Source organism: Pezoporus flaviventris, unplaced genomic scaffold (genome assembly GCF_033815535.1).
Source record: "Pezoporus flaviventris isolate CSIRO_AGI_PZ_B2104156 unplaced genomic scaffold, CSIRO_AGI_Pfla_v1 ptg000015l, whole genome shotgun sequence".
Classification (NCBI taxonomy): Eukaryota; Metazoa; Chordata; class Aves; order Psittaciformes; family Psittacidae; genus Pezoporus; species Pezoporus flaviventris.
The window spans coordinates 35812980-35828734 of NW_026892563.1; the positions used below are offsets into that span (position 1 = coordinate 35812980).

At 47.6% G+C, this 15755-nt stretch overlaps 1 protein-coding gene across 1 annotated transcript in view; it reads left to right on the forward strand.

Annotated features, from left to right (window-relative positions):
* GAP43 (growth associated protein 43) overlaps positions 1–15279 on the forward strand; it is a 57343-nt gene extending 42064 nt beyond the window's left edge. The window contains exon 3 of the mRNA XM_061454021.1: positions 9366–15279. Within this exon, the coding sequence (XP_061310005.1) occupies positions 9366–9454 (89 nt within the window). The 3' untranslated portion in view covers positions 9455–15279. The remainder of the gene's footprint in view (positions 1–9365) is intronic.
* Positions 15280–15755: the final 476 nt, after the last annotated feature.

Sequence of the window (15755 nt, forward strand, 5' to 3'; positions counted from 1 at the left end):
CAATCCTGGAGGCACTGACGGAATTCCTACACCTTTTTGCTGCAATTATGGAAGATTCCCTCCCCTGGCCTCTTTCCCCTGGCCAGCTTTGCCAGTGCAAGGAGCCTTGGAGCTTGTCCTGTGTGATGAAGTGGGAGCTGTAGATGGAGAACCCAAAGGTTCTAGCACTCTGCCTGTTTCCTTCCTCTCCATAACCCTCTGTATTTCAGGATCAGCAGTGTGCAAATGCCAGCAGTCTGCCATGGCTTTGGGTTCATTTTTATCCCCCTACTGATCCTACCATGATTGCTAGGCTGGAAGATGGGCAGACCTCTGCGGATCTGATCTATCCATCAGACTTCTGTCACTTGCCGTGCTATTCTCTGTGCATCTGCCAGGCCTCTCCAAACCCAAACCCGCATTCCCAAAGTGCTGTAGGCTTCATTCCCTGAATTAATGACTTTGCCAGAAATGTCCTGGCTGTACAGGACTCACTATCAGTCACTTCAATAAGGCTGCATTTTTCTCTCCTTGACATTATCTACTCAGGGTATTCCCATCTCTTCTTATCTTTCCTGTGATTTCTCCCCACCCTTAAGAGGCTAAAGAATAAATGGATGTGTCCTATAAAGGCCTTGTTCTGCTGTACCCTCAAATGGTCTCTGTTTCTAAACCATCTTCCAGAACTTAACCCAGCAAAGATGGGAAAAGATGGGTAACACAAAAGAATGTTGTTGCATGAGATGGAGAATTCCTGTTTTCTAATACATATGCCAAGAGCAGCTGCCAACTGTTACACCCCACAGCTGGAAGCAAGTAAAAACCTCTATATTCAAGCTGTTCGAATCACAAGGTATTTAAGGAACTAAGGGTACCCTTTCTGCTCTGCAGAACCTATGTGAAATCAATAAGGGCAGAGGAGAAGAGTAAAGAACAACTTCTGGGATACTTCTTCTTAGGTTTTCCTTGGGTGATGAAATGAATGGTTTTCTTCTACCTGTGATGGTTGGGGAGGAGGATGAGGTATTGCGGAGATCGCTGGATTTCATGGAATTTCTGTGTACAGAGTGGCTGGTTGAGATGCTGGAATGAAAAGCCAGGGTGACTCATCCTCCTGGGTACACCACAGGCTTTTGTGTGACCACAGCCCAGGTCTTCGTATTTTGCTCAGTATGGCATCTCAAATGCAGATTAAAAGCCCTTGCTTTCTTTAATGGGGTGTCACAAGGATAAAATCCCTCCATGATTGTGAGTTAGGCCATTGTTGTGGTGACAAAGACCAGATAAATACATTGCTGGCTGCCTGTAACAATTGGGGAAGGTCACAATGCAGACAGCTTCTGATGTTGACAAAGGTTTGGGTTCGTCATAACAGTATGGTCTGGATATTATATCCATGTTTTAACTTATATATCCAGTACAATCTGGATATTGTATCCAGAAAGACCAGTACATTGCCCTGCTGGAAAGTCAAGCAGTGAACAATGAAGAACTGTGGTTTGAGTGTCTGCAGAGGCATCTTAGACTCTGGTTCACCCTCACTGGGGAGGTGAAGAGGCTGGTGCTTGGAACCTTTCCCAAAGGGAGCCTCTCTACTCCAGCAAGGCAGTGAGCAACTGACTGTGAATCAGAGCAGCTCTGACCCCAGCTCATGGCTGTGGAGACCCTGCACAAGTCACTTCCCATTTCTCCACTTCAAGCTTCCTGGCTATAAAGACCATGGAGTCGGTCGAGGTCAGCACCTTTGACATGGTTAGCCGGAGACCGCTCAATACCAGTGCAAAACATCTGCCTCCAAAGCATCCTCATCCCAAAGGGGCTCTTTTACCTCCCGTTTGGCCACTATACTACACAACCCACCACTTTCTGGTGCAACAAAGCATCCCCGTGGAAACACCATGACAGATGATGCTGCTGGCAGTTGGGAGCGTCCTGTCCTCCCTGGGCTGCATTTGCATGTAGCAGTGATGGTGGCCAAGAGAGAGGCATTGTTAGAGATCTCACTGTCTGAAAACCTAACCACTCTAATCCATTTAGGCTTCTTCCAACCCTAAGTGGATTGCAATTGCCCAGTTATAGGTACTGTACATAGGAATTCTGGGCCAACAGTGGTGGTAATATGGAGGAATAAATGACCAGCCAGCAGTTGGCATGCCATTTGTCTCAGCCTTCAGGCCTGGCTGCATCCATAGCTGTGGGAAGGAAACAGCAGTGGAAGAAAGATGGAGAGCCACTTGTTTCCCATTCTGTAGGAAGCAAAACTCTTTGCAAATGCAGCTGTAACAGGGTTAACACCTCACCTTCACAAGGAACATCCTCATTCTTCTCTCTCCACCCTCTTCCTCCACCACTCCCATTTCTCTGGAGACCTCACTGCTCCCTCCCATCAGCCAAACTTGGGGAGTTTCCCTGGCAACCCGGCAGCTGGTGTCTAGACACTGTGAAAGATGCTTTGCAATGGAGCTACCAGCCTGTCTCCCCCTCCCCACCGCTACGCACCCTGAGCATCTCTCCCACCACTCCCTCCCTTTCCATCCGCTGCACATACAGATGCCGATGCAGGATGCAGGGAGTTCTGTGGTGATGCTGGGGGAAGAAAGGCATGGGGCAGGAGGTGGGGGAGAGGGAATCACTAAGCTACTGGCTCTTCAGCTTGACAAAGCACAAAGGTAGCTGGGGTGACAGAACTGGGGCTTGCTGTCCTCTGAGGGGTTAGCAGGATCAGTAAGAGAGACCGCAGTCCAAGCTTGGACCAAAGGCACCAGCCATGGGATTGGCAGAAGTTGCTTTTTTTCCTCTCTGCTACAGCAGCTGAGGTTGGCACTGAAACAAAGATGAGGTAGTCAAGGAATAGGAGACTCAAACTACCATGTATTGTGGCTGTGTCCACCTTTTTATTGTCACCTTAACAGGCTTCTTTGCCTGCTTCTTTCCAGTAGTTACCAGGCATCTTCCCTGGACCTCCTGCCTGCTGCTTGCAGTGGGGACATCTCTCCCCACCACCCTGTTGCAGGGTTTGCCAAGGGCATGCAGATCTGTAGTGACTGAGGGCTGATGCAAGTGAGTCCCCTGGACCAGACACAGCCCCTCACCTCAAATACCCAAATCCTTCATTTCTCAGTGCTTTGCTGGGCCAGCAGAAATCTGCCAGTTTTGAGAAGCAATGAGTGGGGAGGGCGTAGGATTTTAGCACTGTATCTGATGCGTCATAGGGCAGACTGCAATGGGCTAACTTGGATCAGGAAGAGGACTGTGTAAGCAACAGCTCTGAACCTGAAGTGCATCTCATTTCAGCAGTCTCAGACCTACCATCGTCTGCTTGGAACTGGCTTTTGGCTGCCTAGGAGGACAGATGGATTGGGACAGATGAATCAAGCTGTGAAGCCTGGATCCAAATCTGGATCCAAATGTCATTATAACTGGGAGAGTCCCAGGTCAGGGATTTTAAATGGGACCCTCCAGTGCTCCTTACCCTCCAAAAAATGTCTCTAAATGAAGTCATCTGTGGGGCAGACGAGCTCTGCTTGTAACAGTGCAGGAAAACCTAGATTAATATTTGGGAGCAAAGAGGAGACCCAGATGAGGCCCAGGTTTTCAGTTCCTTCTCTGACCAAGCTGTAGTTGGCAGAGGACACAGGGAGAAAGGAGTGAGCATAACAAATGCTAAAGAAAAAGCAGCTTTGTATGTGGGCAATACCTTAGCATGAAGGCATGGGAGAGTTGCAGCTGCACAAGCAATATTAGCAATAATTATGCAAACAGTGGGAAAGCAGCAAACGCAAAATCCCTGCATCTGTAGCAGAGTCCCAGTGTTGTGCAAATTCTCTTCTCTTGGCATTGGCCGTGGTAATTTAAAGATCTGCAGTGGAATGGAGACAAAAAGGAAAACAAAACCCAAGCCACCAGCCACAAAAGAAACGATCAGCAGAGAGGTTGCTGCTACTGCGGTCATAAGCTGATGTCTGCTCTGATTTAATTAATCTTGGCAAGTCAGACGGGAGCTGGGCAGGTCCCAAGAGGCAGTGTTTTACCCGGAAATCCACTCAACCTAATTTCACTAATGTAGGGCAGTGGAGAGAGCCTTGGAGACGAGCCTGCACGCTCAGCCATTAGAGCACAGCATAGGCAAAGGCAGCTGGAAGTACCACCATCCAGCAAGGCTGCTGCTTGCGTGCCTGCTGCAGCTTCACAACCAGAGCTGCATATGGTCAAGGCGTTTGCTCCCCAGCAGGGTTCACAGACATGAGTCTCACCCTTTCCAGGAAATAAATGGAGTGCTGAGGGGCAGGAGCTCTCTAAAGACCCTCTTTCAGCAGGGATCTATAGCTCACTTCCATGTTGTTTCTCTTCCATGGGCAAGGCAGTTCCTTAGCAAGTACCAGTTAGAGCTGCAGGTACAAAGCACGTCTCTGATTCTTCAGCTGGGAAGCAAACATCCTTCAACTTCTCCCACCATGCAGATCCTGCAGCCACAGCTTAAGGTTTGTCTGAGGCTGCCTAGAAGGTTTCTTAGCTTGGCTGCCCCATCCAGGGTGCTGGATTGAGGTGACATGGTGGCAGTTTGGATCACAGATGCCTGTCTCCTAGGCAGAATTATCCCATGCTCTGGGATAATTTGGATTGCAGCAGAGATTTCAAAAGACTGGAACAAAAGGCAAAGCTGCAAAACGAACTAAAATCTCCAGTTTGTGTCTGGGGATGGGGACAACAGGTCTGGAATAACCAGGAACAGTGCAAGTGATAACCGATGTGCATTAAAACAGCTGTGAGGATGATGACTGTAAGCACAAACTAGGTGGGTTTTCTTGTTGGTCTTGTTTTGGGGCAGTTTGGGGGGTTTTAGTTATTTGAACATATCTTTCAAAACAGATTTTGGCCCCTCCTCAAACTTCTTTTGCTTCACGTTATAGCTCGCCCTTCCCTCCTGTTCTGTTTCCTCCATGCATGCATAGGCTGTGTTCTCATTCTGGGAGTTTGGGCCCTTCCTTTTGCTCTGTGGCTAGAATGCTCCAGAACAAATGTGGATGTCTCCACTTTGGCTGGCTAAAGACGTAGATGTTCCTATGCTGCAACTCCTCTTGTCCTAAAGCAGGCATTTAAATAGGTCAGGTTAAGAGAGTCCTAGAAATACCATGTTTATTCCCCCTACTTAGAAAGGGAGCAGAGGGTGAGAGATCAGCTGGAGATATTTCTGCTTAGGTGAGATGTCTGTGCACTCCAACTTTCCTGTTTTGTCATCTCTCCATGTGCATTTCAGTGCTGCCCCAGTCCAGGTCCCCCTTAAGCAATAATTCACTCCCTCCTTCTTGTTCTGTCCATTGCAAGTGCACACAGGGGACTCTGATCTCGCAGGGGGACATTTCACTGTGCTGCCGCGTTCACAAGGGAGGCAGCTGTGGAGAGGTGGAAATTTGGCCACTCAGGATGAAATGCTTTTGTTCCTCAACCTTTTCACACCTATTCCAACAAAGTGCAAAGTGAATGTTAAATGTCAAAGCCTGTGCAGTCCTGTCTGTATAACTGTATCTGTCCACTACAAACCAATGGATGCAAGAGCCCAGAGTTCAAGGAAGGGGGAAATCAAGACTAGTGTTGGGTAAAAAGCAATGTCAGAAATATCCTGTCTGATGTATGGAATCCCCAGGATAGAGATCTACTCATCTCCCCAGGGATACATTGCCCTCCTTTGCTGAAACACTGAAAACTAGGCTGGAGAAAACCCCAGAGAACACACTGCAGAAATAGCCTGTATCAAACAACCTGGTGACGACTCAGTGTCACAGAAACTGTCTCACCTCTCCTGCTGAATCAGAACCTGGCCCTGATGTCAGTAGGGTTTAGCTACATCGCTCCCATCACACAGAGAGAATCCTCTTTTCACTGCTGTGGTTTAGGGTTGCCACAGCTTGAACTTTATTTATTGTGCTGAATTTTTTATGCTTTGTGATATTACTTCTTGGTGAAGTTCATTACTGTACAATAACACCAGGCTGCTTTCTTTTCCCTCATCTCAAAGATCAATGAAATGTTGTTAAAGCTGCTAGGGAATATGACATAGCTTAGCAGGGTGTAGCAGCACACAGAGTATTTCCTCTTACTGCTTCCACACCACGCAAGGAGTAAAGAGGGAGAGTGGCTGGCTGAATTTTCTGTGATAATTCCTATTCAGAAAGGTTTGTATGTATCTTCTTTATATCCAGGACATCGCCAGCCATGAAAATTTGCTCTAGTTTGCCATGTATCCAGCATCTGGTTTGTATTCCTCTCTGTTGACTTGAATATGTAATGAAGTGACTTTAAATCCTTTCTGCTGCTCCGTGACCTCAGGGTCAGCCCAGGCTATTTCAGCCGCGCCATGGCAGAAATCAGTGCAGTCCCTGGGCTGTTTCAAGCAGAATTATCTGCTTGCCACTAACTGGTCCCCAGAGAGGAGCAATGCAGGCAGCAAGGGTCCCTCTGCCAGCCAGGGATGTCTAGGCGCCACAGGCACTGACTGGAATTAGATTTGCCACTGTGGTGAGCCAACAGGGAAGAGAAAATTGTGTTCCAGCCTGCCTGATTATCCTAAGAGCAGGAATGGCACGGGAAACATCAAGAGCATGAACCCTATGTTACTAAGGTTGCCAGCTCCCCTGCTTTGAGTGCAACCAGATTGCCTGCCCATCTCACTACAATAATTGTCAAGAGCCCATTGCAGGAGCCCACCCCTGCTTTCAGGTAGTGATGTAACGGGGGGGCATCTGTGTGACTTAGAGACTTGTACGTGTTGGCCAAGGCACTCAGTATCACAGCAGTTACTCAGGACCTCCCTGTGTCTATCCCTGCATTACAGGCCCTTCTGTTGTGCTGTCCTGAGGAGGCTGTGGGGCTGTGGGCTAAAATCTGTGCATATTTTCAGTAGGAAGACACCGAGTTTTAAACATAATTAAATATAATGTCAGGGCTTGTGTTCCTGAAGTTCCTTTGTTGCTCTCTCATTCATCTTGAATTTGCTCTGCATTTATGTGCAGAAGAAGGCAGAAATTCTGCCCTGCTAGCAAGATCAGAGCATTATAGCAAAGCCTGCTTTGCTGCTGGCTAACAGTAGTGTTTTGACTCAAATATATAGGTAAGATGGTCATGCCTTGGGATTCTGCTCTCAGCTTCATAATTCAATGTGTCCCCTGCTATAAATGCATTGGAGAAGAGCAGGATTAAAAGGACTCCTCTCCCTTCGCAGTGGGCTGTGGTCAAGTCAGTCAGGAAAATAACAAAACTAGGCAAGTTGGCCTGCTTTTGCCTTGCAAGGATACTTGCATCCTATTGTAATCAGTAGTCTGGTTTGTCTGGTTCATGGTTGTAGCTGTACAGGAGTCCATTCATACATCCATACAGCCACAGAAAGAGCAGCATTCTGTTTAGGTATTCAGTGTCAAGGGAAAGAAAGTCTACAAATGTTTTTGCTGACAGGGGGCTGCAGCTGTGGGAGCTCAGGTCATGGGGATGTTCCCACAGACTTATTCCTTTAGGAAAATCAACAGTCAGAGTTTGCTAGGACAACAAGTATTTGAAGGTCCAGAGGCAGAACCTTTAATGAAGATGATTCAGAGTAGGAAGTTACACACATCTTAAAGGTGATCCGTATGGAAGTGGTGCCTGGGAGCATATTTAAAAGATAGGCTAAAGAGCTGAGGGGGAGAAGGAAGCAGGAATGCATCATCTACTGGCAATGTTGGAAGGAAATACAAGTCTGCCATCTGATGGCATCGAATGGACCAGGCCAAAACGCATAAATGGTGTCAGTAATGAAAGTTTCACATCCCAGTTCGCATTCTCACTAATGCTAAACTTCGGTGTGAGGACGCTAAAACCTCACAAACTAAACATTGGCTTGTGAACATTCGTATTGTTAAGCTGACAGCATGGGCCATGGCGTGATTTTGAATACATCAACTAGCTTTGCTCCAGACACTGCCACCCTGTTCTGGAGAGTAAGAGGGTTTAGCCATATGGACGTGAGCTGTGTAGTGCCAGCTGGCCTTGGGGCCAAGAGAGCAGTCCCTGGCCCATTTCATTTGCTGGTATAACATAATCTGATAGCTCATCAGAGACACCAGGAACTGTCCAGGGACCCACAGTCCTTTCTGAATGACCTCTGGAGATACAGCGATGCTATGGAAGTATGGTGAATGCCAGCATTGAGGTATGTGGCATAGCAATCTTGTGGTCTGTCCCACACCACCCAGCCCTTCAGCACTTGTTTCTTTTCCCTCTTCTTTAGCCCAAGTCTGGAGTGATGCTGCTTGTTCGGCCTCTCTGCGGTCAGTCCCACTCCTACAGTGTGTGCAGGAGGGGGATGTCAGTGAAAAATGGGGGGAGATGGCAATGGAGCAGATCAGCCACTACTGTGCACTAAGACCCTTGTGCATTATTTGACCTTAAAACCCTGCAGCCCTGGGTGAATCATCACCTTCTGTAAAAAGCAATCCAAAGGATGCATAGGCCAGTGTACCCTGACCTAAAGATGATGATTGCTGGTCAGCAGGAACTCAAAGACAAATCCATCCTGCTGCAATTCAGGGAACACGGTGTCTCAGGCTGGATAAACCCAGCAGTAAGATCACTCCAGTGTAAGGGCTGCTCCTTTCATTTGCCTTGGATTTGCCTTGCCTCCGGTTCTGATCCTCTGTCTGACTCATTGTTGTGGGATTGTTCCTAGCATTCATTTTAAACCCTCATGTAAACAGTGTGCCAAAACAAGGTGTCTGATAGACAGACCCAACCTCCAGTTATTACATTCATTACTTCCCCTTCCTTCAGAAGGAGAGCCCAGAAAACTGGAGAGACGTGACAACATCCCATATGAAGGCTCCCGTTATTGAAGGCTAGAGATATTTCTCTAGATGTCTGTTCAGTGTAAGAGAAGTCCAAGTTACAGGTTATAACATTTTCCCTTTGGGTCTTGAAAGCTTCACGTGTGTGCAGAGCTTTCGCTTTAATTCTTGGCTGGGAGGATCTGTCGTGGTAATTCAAGGCAACAATTCAACAGAGGCTGGCTCAGTCAGTGGGTGCAGTAACAAGGTGTATGACCTAGCTGGTTAGCCAAGAGCCTCATCAGTGCACCAGTTGAAATGAGTGGTGGTTGCTTGCCACATCAGCAGCGAGCTAGGTACTTACACACGCTTTCTGATGGGGCTGGAGGGGTTTTATGGGAGCCACACACTCGCCTGCTGGGCTGAACCCTGGCATGTTCCTTTGTGCAGCAGGAATGCCAGGGACTTCGAGACATGGGTAACTGGGGAGAGGCAAGCCTGAAGCCATGCAGTCCATCATGCAATGGCTGTGTGCGCATGCAGGATGCTCTAGATCACAGCTGACTAACCCTGGACCATCTCTTTCCCCACTAGATGCTGTAGAAGAAACCAAACCTACTGAAAGTGCCCAGCAGGAAGAGGTGAAAGAAGAAGAGAGCAAGGCGGACCAAGAAAATGCCTGAACATTAAGAAATGACTCCCCATTGCCCCTCCCTCCCTCCCCCTATCCTCTATCCTTCCTTCCCACCCCAATCTCAATCTTCCCCCCTTCCCGCTCACATCCGTGAGCCTGTCCATCCCTTTCCCATTCCCACTGAAAACCCTTTTTCTCTCTGTGTGGCAAACATTTAAAGAAAAAAAGAGAAAAAAGAAAAAAAAGAAAAAAAAAGAAAAAAAAAAGGCAGGAAAAATCCCAGTCAAACAGTGTGGCTTAAACATTTCTTTGTTCCTTGGTGTTGTTATGGCGAGTTTTTTGGTAATGATGATCCAATCATTTTGGGAAAATTCTTGCACTGTATCAGAGTTCCTTGACCTGGCGCGTGCGTGTGTCTGTCTGCCCACCGCGAGCGCTCCCTCTCTTTCTCTCTTTCCTCTCCTTCTCCCTCTCTTCTCCAAGTATGTGTGCGTGTGTGTGCAATGTTCCGTTCATCCGAGGAGTCCAGACTTTACCGAGTGAGTTAAAACAAAAGAGGGGGGAAAAAAAAGAAAAACCAAGAATAAAAAAATCCTTTTCTTCCTTTTTCAATGCGATGGAATGAACGAAAAAGACCAAATCCAACCAACCAAATCATACTAAAACCCCAGTCTGTTTTCAGAACTAGAACAACAACAAAATAAGCAATGTGCCAACTAGCATAATGCTTGGCTCCAGGCTCCTTTTTCAAACTGAACAATAATGATAATAAATGAGAATAATGAGAATTAACACCACCGTGTCGCATTTCTATGCTGCCGTACGCCCTGCTGGCCTCTGCAGGCTTTGGTGGGCCACTTCTGCGTGGCCCCACTGTGCTCCTTGGCCACTGGTCAGTGACCAACCGCTCTCCCTTGGCACTACTGAAGGGAATTTTAAGGGAAGCGGGCTTGGATTTGGAGTGAGGCCTTAGCATCAACTGATACAATAATGAAAGTAGCAAAATCAGTTTTAGGAAGGAACTAAATAAGCAGCCTTCTAGGAGACCTCTAAGCCCTGATTTGGAGAACCATGGCGACCTTGGAGTGATGAGCCAGCAGAGGGACCGGCTTTGGTCCATGCTGAAGGTCCAACCCCTGCCAAAAGGTGCACTATGGGCCATGAGGGGATAGGGACCTGAGGCAGATAAGCTGATGCTCATCCCATTTGGCTAAAGTTGAATAGCATAGCATGGCCCTCCAAAAGTGTTCTGTTTGGCATAATAAATTGGGCCAATGCATTGAATAAATAGCCAGTAGTGGGCAGGACAAGGTCTGGTAGGTAAGACCCAGTCAATGGCACTTTGAGAAATACCTCATTCCTGCTCCCTGGAGAAAGCTGGGATGGTTCACCCAGAGGCCATGGCTCTTAGCTGTCATTCGTGGCCTTCCTCTGTAGCCAGCTAAAAGCATGGTGCAGGCAGAGCACCACTACTACTTTCCATGGGGTGCAGGATGTTCCCTGGTGCATGCCAAGTGGACACCCATTAGCCCCAGACGGTCCTGATGCAGGACTGACAGCCATTGGAGTCTGCTGCTCTGTTTATGAGCTGCCAGGGTGAACACTTAAAATGTATTCAATAATAACTGGGCTTTTATGAAAGCTTTTTGCTCTTTCACTGCCCAGATTATTACCCTGTGCTTTCCCACCATGGTTTCCTGGCCGCACCAGCAAGGATTGCCATACAACGCTGCAGGGCCACCACTAAACTGGCCTCACAGCAGTAACACCAAAAAGATGGGTCTGCTGACAGCCCCAACATCCCTTGGTGGCTGATGCTTGGAGTGGCAGCCCTGTGGCCTTCAGAGGACTGGTTGCCTTTCCCTGCACTACTTGTTTGTTCTCCTCCATCTCTTTGTTGGAAATAGGGAGAAAAGATGAACAGTGTCTCCTCAGAGATGATCAGTTTGAACATAGACTGCTCACTGGAAGTGCTATCAAAATGCATCAGGATTCGTTTCCATGTTCTTCCTGGTGTAGGAAGAAGAGAGAGGGAGAGAGGGAGGACTTTTAAAAAGAGAGGGAAAGAGAGAGTGGGAGAGAGATTGGACAGAGATTTTTAAAAACAGGGATTACAGAGAGGAGGGGGGGAAGATTTTCGAGTGGATAGATGGATGATAGGGAGAGAGAGGGGAGTATAGCTAGAGTAAGAAAGATTAGAGTGAAAAAGATGAGAGAGAGACAGGAAGAAATTAGCTAATATGGAGCAATAGATGATTGATAGAGATAGTGAAACATAGCTAGCTAAAGTAGATTAGACAGACTAAATAGGTAGAAAGATGGGCTGACTGACAGATAGGTATTGTGTCATACTTCATAAACAATATATATGCTAATATTCCCATGTCATGACGGGTGGTAAACCCTGAGACACCTTCCAGCCTGACCTCAATTCAGCAAATGTAGCGCGGACATCAGGCACTGCTTGGACCGTATGTCAGGTCTCACCCCTCTGCCTGCTTCTGCTGCGGATGTGGCAGGGGGGTGGATGGTGTTTGGGGAGGGAGAGCGCTCTGATGGACACGGGGGATGAGGTGTAGGGAGGAGAGGTGTAGAGTATGTTTGCTGTTCGTAGCACACAAGGTGCCCAAGCCCAGCTCGGTCGCTGCAGGCACCTCGTGTCTCTAGCGCTGAGTGGAAAGAACTAAAAAGTTCAGCTCTCAGCATCTGTGGGAGAGGTGTTTGGGAGGAGGCAGGAAGGAGGGAGCATGGTTTTTGTTTGGCCTCATCTCCAGTCATGACCATTCACAAGAGTTTTCTTATAAGGGCTGTCTTGCCTGATTCTGCACAGACCGCGTGGTCTCCCCGCTCTTCTCACTTCAGACCCAGAGCTTCTCATCTTCCCTCCACTTTACTAGTTCTAGCTTTATAAGGAATACAAAACTGCCTCTCATGTCTCCTGGACATAGGCCTTCCTCCCTCCTCATAAACCAGAAACGTTTGTCTCTCCCCAGGGATGTTTTACCTTTGTATTTCCCATGTTGCCTCCCCTTGGCTGACGGTTAGGGCATCGCGCGTGTTTTGTCACCGTTCGTAACAACATACTTTGCCGCGTTGCTTAGAGAACAAAGGGTTGGGGTTTGTGTTTTGGTCTTCCCCCCCCCCCCCCCCCCAAAGAGAACCGGGTACGTGGTGACCAGCTGCAAACCTAAGTAATCTAAATACTGATTCCTCTCCCTTGGTTCTAGTTTAATATTACTAGCTGTAACCAGGCACCTCCCTGTCTTTCTTATTGTGCCATGTCCTGATCCGGCCAGAGAGTCAGGGCAAAGAGAGCGTGAGAGAGAGCACACAGGCAAACCCTGCCTAGAGCAGGCACTGGTTTCAAGTGTAATACACAAGATTTGTGTAGGAAGCTGGGCTGTCTTCAGGGTACAGGAAGGGAGCAGAGAAAAGCATTTGGATTTCCTTGAGTTGCCTCTTCAGCCAGGTTTTAAAAGGCTAAAAGGAAACAGTCTAAAGGATGTAGCATGGGACAGAAACTGGAAGGAGAACAGGGGTATTTGAGGAACGATTTTTCTAGCAGGATATCAAGTGAGCTGAGAGCAGCACAAGAGGCAGGAGGTCCCAGAAGTAAGGAGTGGAGCAAAGAGTACCCAGCAGGGTAGCTGGAGCTCCTGATGCAACAACCAGCATGAATTCCCCAGGGAGTATAGATCTAATCCTCTCTCCCTGAAGGGGATAGCTTTGCTTTGTAGTTGTTATTTTATATCTGGAGAGGGAAGGGCATATCAGAATGGCTCACGCTGGGAATATGGTGCCTGACCTCATGTACAGTGCTGTGGAAATTCAGAGTCCAAGGGGGTGTTTTTCCATGCCCCTGTACTAAGATATGTTTGTGATCCACATCTAACCTGAATGCTCATACCAGCTGTAGGCCAGCTCTTGACATTTCATCTCATCTAGACTAAGCCTTGGAAAAGTGCAAAAAAACCCAACCTAACAACACCCCCCATCAATGCAGTAGATCGTTTGCATGGATTCAGTCTGCTTTGCAATTCTTGTGGCATCCCCAGACTCTGCATTGGTAGCAAACTCACAACCCTTGTGACAGTTGCATCAGCCAGGATGCTCCACCGTGAGCCACATTCCAAAGGGAGGGGAAGGGCATCCTGCTGAGATCCCTTCAGACCCAGTGTTTTCCAGCCCCAACCCCTAATGCAGCCCTGTGAGAAGCCTTAGCAAGACGGAGCTCACCTATGGTGACAACGTAAACACTGTCACTTTGGGAATATGTTAGTCTAAAGGAAAGAAATGGCCAGGACTGGAGGAGAAGGGTTTAGGAAGACAGGAAAGAAGATAAAACAGAAAGAGGGAGTTCATTCCAAGCTCCCCATGGGAGTGATTTCTGGCTTTTCTGAGGTCTCTGAATGGCAAAGTAGCGCGTGAGGCTTTCTGTACTGAAGGTCTGGTGTTTGGCATAGGTGTCTTAGGAAGCAAACAGCGCGGCTGTGGTTTGCAGAGGTGGAGGGAAGGGTCTTGAATGAATGTTGTTGTGGCCCCTCTTGGCTAAGATGCCCTCTTGGTGGTCATGTGCAGCTCAGTGATGAGGGGGTTGGTGTGGTGGGTCCTCTTCCAGGCCTGTGCTCAGATTCCCTCTTTTCTGCATTGCCACATTAGCACTTTCACTGGATATTTAGAGCACCTCAGGACTGGTTCTCCTCTCGCTCACACCGGGGTAACTCAGGAGTCGCTCCACTGGAACCAGTGGTGTTAATCTGGTGTGAAACGAAGGCGAGAGGAGGATTCAACTCCTCGCGGGGGGATTTTCCAGGTCCCCGAGGGGGAAAGCAAAATCAATGGGAGTTACATGTCTAACTGCCACTTGTGCCTGTGAAAGTCTGCCCCTTATCTACCTATATGTATATAGGGTACAGTTTTCAGGATAACCTAAGTGACATGGGCACATGAGAACACACACGGCTTTCAAAGGGACATAAGCTCCTAAGGCCCAAATGCTGAAGGATGCCCAGACTCCTCTCTGCAGCCAATTTGGGGGTCTCAGGACAAAATGGGACTGAAGACCATGTGTCATTTAGGTGGTCCTGAAAGCGCTACCCTCTATCCATTCTTCAGGGTGTTGATCTCAGGTCATGTGCGAGCCTGCATTCTTACCTACAATGCTTTATTACTACATTCCTCTGTTGAGCAATACTTGGAAGAAGAGGTGAAGGTCAAGATTTGCAGAACAGGCTATAGTGACCCCAGTGGCTCACATCTGGAGTGCCCAACTTAAGAGACACCTCGCTGGGGCCCAATCCATAGGTCCTCTCTATACTCTGAACATCCAGATTCATGTAATACACACCCAGAACCACTGGTCACTTCCAAAGTAAGATCACAGCCTGAGACTTAGACTACTCTCACTAAAGAAAATCCTAGGTGAACCGTTCATCCAATAGCTTGTTTTTTCTGCTCATGCCTGTTCCCAATGAATGAAACGCATCCCTGTGCATCACCTAAGCCCTATTTTGAGGAGTTACGCTGGCATACAGCTGAAGTAACACAGTAGTAAATTGGGGCCTGAAGAAGGTGGCTACAGCCTAGAGAGTATCAAGAACTGTGACGTGTCTGGAAGCTAAATAAGAGCAGAACTTGACGATTAGAGCGGCCCATTTCCGATGCTCTTGTGTGAGGATCTGGAAAGAGTCTCTCACTCATTGTACTTGTGCATTATGAATGTGTCCATCTGCAGAGATCTAATGTACACATATGTCCTGAATATTGTCCTAAGGTTGCAAGCTTCAAAAATGAGCAGAAAACATTCCCGAGAAGTGAGAATAATACAGATGTCTGTATCTGAAAAATTGGTTCAAATAAAGTCTCTCACTTATAGATACGTGTAGTTGTGTGCAGTTATTTGTTCCTGGAAGGGAAGTATTGTATTTCAGTTCTTTTAGGACATAACCTCATTCACTTCTCCCTTGACCTTCTCATTCAAGTCCTATTACTGCGGGAAGAAACACTTTCCACTTATAAGTCCCGTTACTGTAGAAAGAAATACTTTTTACTTCTTCTGTCTGGGTGAAAAGCTCTGTTAGAATGAAAAGGTGAAGTAAAACACCTCATATGCTTTTACTGTTGTTAAATATCCATTGAGGTAGAAGGCACAGGCCCGATGTGGTCTCCCCATGCAAAAGTGCTTGGCATTTATAAGTAACAGACCGATACTCTTGACCCAGGCAAGACTGAACAGAGGAAAGCTGTACTTTGGCACCGTGTATCTGCTAAATGTCCACAGCAAAATGCTGGGATATTCCAGGGAAGGGAATCTGCTTGGGTGTAGAAATGGTGAGTGGGTCCTCATTCAG